Source organism: Carlito syrichta, unplaced genomic scaffold (genome assembly GCF_000164805.1).
Source record: "Carlito syrichta isolate Samal-C Ts95f unplaced genomic scaffold, Tarsius_syrichta-2.0.1 Scaffold310650, whole genome shotgun sequence".
NCBI lineage: Eukaryota > Metazoa > Chordata > Mammalia > Primates > Tarsiidae > Carlito > Carlito syrichta.
In genome coordinates, this window is record NW_007254746.1 from 656,270 (window position 1) to 666,856 (window position 10,587).

The following is a 10,587-nucleotide window of genomic DNA, read 5'->3' on the forward strand; positions in this document are numbered from 1 at the left end:
GGCTTGCATAGAGGTTGGTATCTAATTTTCTAATTTTCTCAAAAATCAATTCTGGCTCTGCCTCTCCTCCCCAAAAGATACCAAGAGCCAATGGTGGTGGACTCGGAGAATCCACGGGAGGAGCCGGGCCCCTACTCCCTCACCCGGTTAATGCTCACCATCCCTTCTGTCTTTGAACAGAAAGGGAGGAGATGTTGGGAGCCATTTTAAAAATAGCAATCATCTCATATAAGCCTTCTTCTTTGTCCTCCAAAAAGCCCGCGCGCGCCAAGCCACAACACCCCTCCCACCTCCTCTCCTCATACCACCCACTACTCTTCCTCCTATCATAAGCCGCCACACGCCCTATTTCAGCCCGCCCCTCTTTGCTATGTATATAAGCAATCGCCTAACAATAAAATTTGGAGGCTTGATCAGAACACTGTCTTGCCTCTATTCTGCGTGTCTCCTGTCTCTTTCTCTCTTGGTCTCTCTCTCTCTTTTCACCAGCAGCAGGTAGTCCTCCTCGTGCCCATGTTTTACTTGTCCCGCTGGTCGGGACAACATTCTAGGAGGAGAAAGCCCATGTTGTTGAATATTCTGAAACACATCCACCTTTTTTTATGCCAAAAACTCACACATAAGCTCATCCTCAAGTTACTTCCTGAAACAGGCTATAGGTACTTGAGGAACAAAAAAAAGAAAGTTGATAACTTTAAATCAGAGAATTGTCATTGTTTTTTAAATTAGCAATTTCTGTTTTAAAAAAGTAATAGAAAAGAAATTGGAATTCTAGCCTAAAATAGACCACCTGATACTAGATATTTTGCTGTAATTGGTAAGACAATAATTTACTTTTAAAGGATGTCACTGGATAAGCTACGGTTAATGACAGTTTAAATTTCACAATTTTTTAATGAAAAATGTATAGACTTCTATAAAATTCCTAGTTCCAAAAAAAACCAAGTCAAGTATATACACAAGACAAAACAAGGAAAGTACTGTTTTGATAGTAAATTTTCTCTTACGTATCCTTTTTGAAAATATAAGCACTTCTAAATTATGAGAAAGTAATGTGAATCAAAACATATAAACTTTTAGCAACATCACATTAAGTCCTTAACTTTTAAAAAAGTATTTAATATAGACAAAACAAAGCAGTCACGAAGAGTCAAAACTTAATACATTTCTTGGGGTAGCTTAGGTTGATAATAACAGCTTTGACGTAGCAAATATGATTTGCCCATAAGAATTATTTCTAGAGAAATTTTTCAAAAATTATTTTGATTATATGCCATTGTGTTTTAAGCTTAAAGTCATTTTGTACAAATGTTTACTATAAATTACTCTGTCAACAGTAGGTTGTTATGAATCCCTCAGAAAGGCAACAGGCATTTGCTGAGGAAGTATGCTTTTAGTATGCAACAAATGGTGTTCTCTTCATATCATATTCCCTCATCCCCATTCCCTTCAATATCATAAAGCCACTAGTCAAACAGAGGGATTAAACAATCATTCAAATTTTTTTGCTTGTTACTGTTACAGTTTTTTTCCTTAATAAAAGGATTTATAGAAAGCAGGAAAAAGTCAGAGAAACTCTACGCTACAAGAAAGGGATGAGAAATAAGAATTCTGCCCTTAATTAAGCTAAAAGGTAATCTCCAATGCTGCTTTGATGAAGTTCTATTTCATTCTAATATTTAGCATTTCATTTTACTTTTGTGGCTTTCCTTAATGATGATTTATAATAGCTCATTTCTGTCAAGTAGAAAATATAGAACTCAAGGTTTAAATAGTAAGCCAATTCCACCTACCAAGCATGAACAATTGTTATTCCTTTTATCTGCACTTTACCTCATATCCCCACCCCACATCCTGTAGTGTTATGAAAGAAGCATAAGGCTTGCGCTCAGAAGAAAACCAGCTGTGTAACCATATAAATTACTTAATCTCTATGGGCTTCAGTTACTCAACACATTAAAAGAAAAAGAATAAAACCTACCTTCACAAGGTTGCTCTAAGCATTAAATGAGACAATATATGTAAAATGCCTGTGGTATCTGGCACACAGAAGATGCTCAACAAATTACCCCCTTTCTGCTCTTATCCCATCTTACCTTCCTAATGTCCTCTCTACATTTCCAATTCCTAGTCAAAATTCAAATCAAATACTGCTCTTCCATGAAAACTTCCTGGACAATAACAGCCTATAGTTATTATCTCTTCCTTCCCTGGCATTATTTCTGTATTTCTCCCCCAATTCATTCATATTCATTCCCTCATGCACTCATTTTCCTTCCCTTTCTATTTCTCTTGTGCTATTTGGTCATACATTCCTTTGAATTATTTGTGCATACCTAGAAAACTTACAGAATATTGTACAAAAAAATTATGAATAGCAAAGTCAACTGCCAAGTACACAAGGAATGAGGAAAGGGATTAAAAGATTAATTAGGCCTGTAATTCTATTTTCCTTGTTTCTTGTAAGAAAACACAAGTGTTTATGTGTGTGTTAGGGGGTGGGGAAAGTGGTCTGAAACTAGAAAGATAAGCTAAGTGCAATGTCTTTCTTCTTTTCCCACTTCCCATCAGACAGGAAAGCAGCCTAAGAAGCAGTCTAAGAAAAAGTAAAGAGCATTCCAGAGCAGTTTCCAGAACAAATATCCAAAAAAACAGAGATTAAAAATCTTCTTTCCTAAAAATAAATAAATGGTAATATAAGTGTTCCAATTTCAGTCAACCACTGCCTAATATCTAACAGTTGCTAATTCATACATAAAACACAATAAAGTACAAGAAAATATATTCTACTTACCAACAAGGAGCCAAACAACATTGGAATTGTGTTCTGTAAGAAAATCTTCTAATTGAGTGATACTAGGGACAATGCTGTCATTCTTCCTTTGATCCATTACTGGAGCAGCATCCAAAGTCCTAAAAGAGGTCAAAGGTTAAATTTAAAATCTTTACAGATTCTGGATGTTAGTCCTTTGTCAGATGTGTTGTGAATACCTCAACTTCTTACCCATCATCACAGAGGTCATTCTAGTTTCCTTCCTTTATAATAGTCTCCAACAGTGATGCTGGGCTCCCATTATTCTTCACATATTTCTTGCTTGGTTAGGCCCTCTCCCCATGCTCTGTATGAGTCATCTCCGAGATATATGTCCTTCTTACCCTGCTCCTGCTCCAGCATATTGCCCAGCTTGCTCTCTTCCATTAGGCCTGTAATTCTATTTTCCTTGTTTCTTATAAGAAATCACAAGTGTTTATGTGTGTGTTAGGGGGTGGGGAAAGTGGTCTTCCATTAGGCCTATAATTCTATTTTCCTTGTTTCTTGTAAGAAAACACAAGTGTTTATGTGTGTGTTAGTGGGTGGGGAAAGTGGCCTGGAACTAGAAAGATAACCTAAGTGCAATGTCTTTCTTTTCTCACTTCCCATCAGACAGGAAAGCAGCCTACTTATCTCTTTGGGGTACAGTACCTTTCTCTTGGGTGCTGACACTCTGCATCATGAAAACTTCCTGTGTAGATTCCTTTTTCTCTACCCAGAATCTCACTCCTCTCAAGCTCTGAGACCTTAAGTTGAATGTTTTTCCCACCCTTCTCCCAGAATAAAAAGAAAAGAAGTTCTAAACTGTTGGTAGGAATATAAATTAGTACAACCTCTATGAAAATCTATATAGAGATTTCTCAAAGAATTAAAAGTCTATCTACCATTTGATCCAGCAAACCACAATAAGTATCTACCCAAAGGAAGAGAGGCTGTTATACAAAAAAAGACACTAATAAAACCTATCTCACAGAATTATATTGTGGGAACTGATGAATTCATATATGTAAAGCATTTAGAACCATATCTGGCACATGGTAGATAATATACTGTATAAATGTGTGCTACTGGCAGCCAAGGGTATTGGTGTCTTGCTTATATACTGCTGGCATTCACCACTACACAAGACAACTGCTCATTTACGAACACCTGTGAGACACTCTGCTGAGGGCTGCTTTCTGTCTGCAGGACCTTGCTTAATTAGCTTGCATTCCTAGAAATGGAAGCCAGAGAGTTAATATCAATGATGGCCAGGAAGCTGGTGGATAAATATTCAAGCCTTTCTTGCCACTGGCTCAAGATATCTCTGAGGGATACTTTCTTTGGTCTCTGAGAGTTTTACAACACGAGTGAGCTACAGATGCCCAAGTGGTAACCATCAGGATAATGCCCTCTGTTGGCTTCCATTCCTTTCCTTTCTCTCTTCCCTGACAATGCTTTCTATCATTTCCCAAATAAACTATCTGCCCTTGAATCTTTACCCAGGGTTTGCTTCTGGAGAAATCCAAACAAAGGTACTATTTTGTTATCACTTATAACTAGTCCTATCAAATCTGAGGACAATTTTCTTAACAAGAAAGATGAACCTTTGTGTTAGAAAAGACTATGAAAGTATACAATGCAAAGTACACAATATTTAATACATAAGATTTTTAAAATTTCACTTCAATTCAGAGCATATACATGTACAGAAACTAGCTTCTAACAGAGGAACATTTTCTTTATCTGAACAAGAAGAACAGAGGAAAAGATGGACCCAGATGCAGGAAGACTCCAGGATGGAAAGATGAAAGAATCTGATCGTTTCTATATATTTTTAAAGTATTGGCTCATATTTATTTAAAACCTCTTCTATTTCATCCCTTATTTTTCTTTCTTCTTATTACTCCCAGATTTTGTTTGTTTGTTTGTTTGGTCCATTACCTTCTACTTTTCATCTTCTATTTTTCTTCATGTTTAATTTATATTAATAACAGCTAGCAGAAAGATGGCCCCAGGTGGTTAGCTGAAGGGAAATATAGATGAGAGCCTTTATCATCATGGCTTACCCTAAATCCCCCAATACTACCCCACCTCAGCAAGAATTATCTGATTTAACTCAGAAAAGCAGAGTTGGGATGTACTGGTTGGTAACAATTCCTCCAGTTCCCATTTGTACACCTGCCCACAGGTCCTCAAGAAAGTGCAGTATACTGGCTAATCTCCTTCCAGGACTCTCTCAGTCTTCCAAAGCAAGTATCACCTGATAAGTTGAACAGAATTGTGGAAAATAAAAGTTTTTCTTTATCAGGCTTAAATTTGAATATGTCTATACAACACTACTTATGACTTGAGAAGACCTAGCTGTGAAGTGCCATAGCTTATCCTGGCATTGTATTTGATTTTGATTATTTGGAGCAATATGATAAAACTGTACAATAAAATGTAGGGCTTTTTCTTTCTTTCTTTCTTTCTTTCTTTCTTTCTTTCTTTCTTTCTTTCTTTCCTTCCTTCCTTCCTTCCTTCCTTCCTTCCTTCTTTCTTTCTTCCTTTCTTTCTTTCTTTCTGCTTATTTGCTTATTAAGTATTTATTAAGCTTAAAAATACAACCAAAGGCCAGGTACATTGGCTCACTGCACCGGGAGGTAGAGGCGAGCACCAGGAGGTAGGGGCGAGAGAACTGCCTGAGCCCTGGAGTTTGAGACCAGCCTGGACAACTTGGTGAGACCTCGTCTCTACAATAAAACAAACAAACAAAAATTAGTTGGACATGGTGGTACATGCCTGTAATACCAGCTACTTGGAAGGCTGAAGTGGAAGGATTGCCTGAGCCCAGCAGGTCAAGGGTGCAATGCCATGTGTGCCACTGCACTGCACTCTAGCCCAGGTGACAGAGTGAGACTCCAACTAAAAAACCAAAAAAAAAAAAAATTCTACCATCAAGCTAAGAAACTGTATTAAGTGTGAGATTTATATTAAGTATGAGATTTGGAATATTTATAATAATTTTTAGTAGAATATCTAACAATACAGAAAATTCTAAATAAATGCTGTTTGAAATGACTACCCTTGTATCTTAGCACTTATCATATCATATTGTAATTATCAGTTTAGAGTCTGTCTCCTCAATTAAACAACTGCTCCTTAAGGACATGCTTGCCCTACTTCTTTGAGTGAGCAATACCAAACAAAATTCCTAATATATAGCAGTCTCTCAGTATATATTTGTCTCATACATGAATGAAATAAATGCATCATTATAAAAAGTACATAATTATGAGCCATTGTCAAAGACAAGCAAGTATTTCCGATGTATTCAGGGTCAAAGAGACTTTTTAATACCCTCAAGAATATTTGGTTCTCATGTGCTGGAGTTCAAGAAGTAAAGAGATCTCAACACAGTATTCTTGGTTTAAAAAAGTAAAGACACTATTCAACATTTTAACAGCCCAATTCCAGTTCCAACAAAAATGAAAGAAAAAAATTTAATCATACTCAAATCCCTCATTTAATAATGAAGTATACATTTTATACAAAGATGTATAAAAACTATTCCCATATCTTCAGATCATTATATTAAAGTATTCTGTATGTAATCACAATTCTTTTTCTGTAATCTTCATGGTTTTAAGGGTTGGAATACAAATCAACTTTATAGCTTTCCTCGAAACTCCATCAACATACATTCTCTTCATCATCAAGTAAGACTATGCACATATTACCACACAGCAGCACTACTATATACCAGAAATTCTGTGAATTATGTACTTTATGCAATCACATTTCTACACTGCTTACCCATAGGCCAAACTTGACTTATCAGCATTAACAGTTACAGAAAATATACTTAACTTGAAAACTTCACAGCTGTTTGGTTTGTGCACATGTGTAACAAATTATCTTAGATACCTTTTGTAGGCCTCCCAATTTCAAAGTCACTTATCTCCTTAACAATTAAAAACTAAGTAATTGACCCAAAGATCTCAGTAAATACTAACAAAAGGGCAAATTATTTATCTTTCCTATGGCATAAGGAATCCCCAAATAAAAGTAAAACACAAATTAGATCACACTTCATTTTCATACTAAATGAAGTTTCAAGGACCGTTTTATTCTTGTAAACTGTTTCTAAACTGATACAAGTAGTCTGAGCCCTAACCAATCTAACAGATAGCCTGAAACAAATAACTTGGTGATGCACCCTCCAATGCTATGATACTACATAAATAAAGTATACAAAATACAGAGGTATCTACTGCAATTGAACATCTCACATAAAAGAAGTATGTAAACTTTGTGCATTTAAAGATAGTATTGGAATGCACATAAAGTCTGATATTACCCATTAAGTGTATAATGATTAATGGGTAATATCAGGGCACTCTACTAGAAAAATTTTTTTACCAGGCTGGACACAGTGGTTCACGCCTCCAATCCCAGCACTTTGGGAGGTGAGAGGACTGTCTAAGCTCATGGGTTCAAGACCAAACTGAGCAACTTGGTGAGACCTCATCTCTACAATAAATCCAAAAAATTAGCTGGGCATGGTGGCATGGTGCCTATAGTTCCAGCTACTAGGAAGACTGAAATGGAAGGATCACCTGAGCCCAGTAGGTCGAGGCTGCAGTAGCTGTGAGTGTGCCACTGCGCTCCAACCTGGACGACAGAGTGAGACTCCAACTCAAAAAAAAAAACAAAAAAACTTTTCCCATCACAAACAACAAGGCCTAAAATTACTCAAATCATTCATTTAGATAGAATACTAACCAATGTTTTCTATTAAAATGCGAAGATATCTTTATAGTATTTCAGTAACACCTACCACTAATGATTACCCTGTGTTATTATTGTAAATTGATTCATTAAAGTAGGTTTCTCATTAGCAAGCAGGACCTACGAACATCACAAAAAGCCTAAGAGTCCCGGAAATGGAAAAAAACTCAAAAAGGAGATAGTGGGTAACAAATGCAAACTTAGCTTTCTTAATAATTTTGGCCAGGGCCACCAGCTCTGTGTACATAAATCAAAACTATACAATGTCCTATTCTGTTTATTTAAGCAAATGAAATACACAATTATCCTCTTAGGTCAAACAGATTAGATATAATCCTTGCTACCTAGGAAGAGTTGTTCCAGCTCCTTTTCAGTCCCAGGACTATATACAACAAACAAAATTTTGCCTGTTAACTAGCTCTAAAGTCCAATAGAATTAAGTGGTATAACAACATTCAATCCAAAATAACAGAAGTCATCTGGTATCTTAGAAATAGAGTAGGCTTTAAAGCCAGATTTGAACTAGAAATCTGGCACCATCCACTCTATCCTTTCCTAGGTTGTAAGGTAGCTTGAGCAAATTACTCAATCTCTTTGAACATTCCAAGTAGTAAAAAGGCCATCTCTTCCTTGAAGATATGCAGAAGGCATTCAAAACACAAAGTACACATAAAACCCATAGCATAGGACGTGACAAAAAAACATAGTACAGCATGGTAGCTAAGCTGCTATTATTAATGTGCCTTTAAAAAAAATCAGTTCAGTCTTTAAAAAAAAATCAGTTCAGCCTTTTAAAAAAAATCAGGCACAGTGGCTCACATCTGTCATCCTAGCACTTTGGCAGGGTGAAGAAGGAGGACTGTTTGAGCCCAGAAGTTTAAGACCAGCATGGGCAACATAGTAAGACCCCATATCTACAAAAAATCAATCAAAATTTAACTGGGTGTGGTGGCACATGTCTGTAATCCCAGATACTCAGGAGGCTGAGGCAAGAGAATAGCCTAAGTCCAGGAGTTTGAGGATACAGTGAACTATAATCATTCCTGTGAATAGCCACTGCACTCAAGCCTGGGCAACATAGCAAGACCATCGCAAAAAAAAAAAAAAAAAAAAGGGCATAAGGAATGGTGTATCACTAGGTCAAAAATGGCATCGCAGCTTCCTCCTTGCTCTCTCTTGGATCACTTGCTCCAAGAGAAGCCAGTTGCCTTGTTAGTGAGGCCTACATGGTAAGGATTTGTGGCCACATGAGTGAGACATCCCAGAAGCAAATTCTCAGTCCCAGCTAAGTCAGATGACTGAAGTTTCAGCCAACATCTTGGCTGCATCCTCATGAAAGACACTAAGCCAGAATCAACCAGTTCAGTCATTCCCACATTCCCAACCCACAGAAATTCTGAGATAATAAAAGTTTGTTGTTTTAAACCCCTAAATTCTGTGATAACTTGTTACTCAGCAATAGATAACTAATACAAAAGTATGAGAAAGGCAATTTTGCACGAGATAGTCATGGTATCTCTACTCTGGTGATTCATACCTGTCATCTTAAGCTAAACTACCTCACTCTCCTCCTCCTTACCAAAAGATCAGGGGTCAGCAATACCACACCAATGAAGCTACTGATTACATAAGTGAATCATTTCCTCTTTCTTCCATAACTGGGAGTCTCTTGCATGTATTCTGTAGAATAACCTCTACCCTGCCTCCTATAAAGCATCACCACCTCCTTTTCTCCTGTCTCACTAGAAGTCTATCTAAAGTATCCTTGACCTGAACCCTTCTACCACGTCCTTTCTAGTTTGTCAGTGACCTTGCTTCACCATTATTCTGCCTCATTCCTGTATCTTCAGGTATTATTTTGGGTGTCTCTTTATCCTCAGCAAATAAACACTGTAAATGTGCTTATATCCCTTATACCTTAAACACACACACACACACACACACACACACACACACACACATTTGCAAACTCACATCCTTAGCTATATCCTTCTCTATTTCATTTACACCCAAACTTTCTGAAACAGTAAACGACACAAGCTATTTCAACTTCCTTATCTCTTGCCCAGTATAAATTAGCTTTATCTATAAAACTGCTCTCACTCAGGTCAACAATTATTTAAGTGATATGTCCAATGGACACTTTAGTTATCCCCATCCTATCTGATGTCTATAGATGCCTAATACTAATTGTTTTTCTTCTGTGACTGTCTTGCCCACTCCTACTTTCCTGCTCACTTCTTTGAGGTATGTTTTTCTCACACTTTACCCTTAAATGCTGCTATTCTCTATTCTCATTTTTCTTATCATTCTACATTTTCTCCGAGTAATCTTATCCACCACTATTGTTTTCAACATGTGTGAAGCATTTCCTCTTTCTACCATAAGTGGGAGTGTCTCTTGCATGCATTCTGTAGGATAACCTCTACCCTGCCTCCTACAACTGTATCTATATCTATAATAATCACCACCTCCTTCCCTTCTGTCTATAAAAACTGTGATTCCAAAATTTACATCTCAAGCTCTATTACTAGAAGACTGGATCATTTGGTATGGAGGGAGAGAGTGAGGTAGCGTAGTTTAAGATGATAGGTATGTGTGATCAAAGTAGAGATACCATGATGATCTGACATATGATACTCAACACATATTTATGAAATGAATTAAACTACTTCTTAATCATGTTTAATCATGTCTTCTACTATTCTCCACAGAACTTACACTTTAAAAAAAAGAGAGAAAGAGAAAGTTCAGTCATACACAATATTCCATGAAGAACTGAAAATCAACTACTTCATTTCTTTTTAAAATCCTTTATAAACATGGGCAGATTAAAGAGCAAGTTAAAAAAAGAATGCTGACCACTTGATAATCAAGCAAAGAATTCCCTTGGTCTTCTCCTGCTAATGTACAGGCTAAGCACCTAGTTTATTTGTCAATCAGACATCAATAGTTCAGAAATCAGGTAAATGACTCACAGGTCTTACATACCATCACTACCCCATCCACATTCTCTAACTATA

General features: G+C 36.8%; 1 protein-coding gene across 1 annotated transcript in view; it reads right to left on the minus strand.

Moving 5' to 3' along the window:
- Window positions 1-2,915, minus strand: part of KIAA1109 (KIAA1109 ortholog) — a 219,682-nt gene extending 216,767 nt beyond the window's left edge. The window contains exon 1 of the mRNA XM_021717738.1: window positions 2,795-2,915. Within this exon, the coding sequence (XP_021573413.1) occupies window positions 2,795-2,891 (97 nt within the window). The 5' untranslated portion in view covers window positions 2,892-2,915. The remainder of the gene's footprint in view (window positions 1-2,794) is intronic.
- Window positions 2,916-10,587: the final 7,672 nt, after the last annotated feature.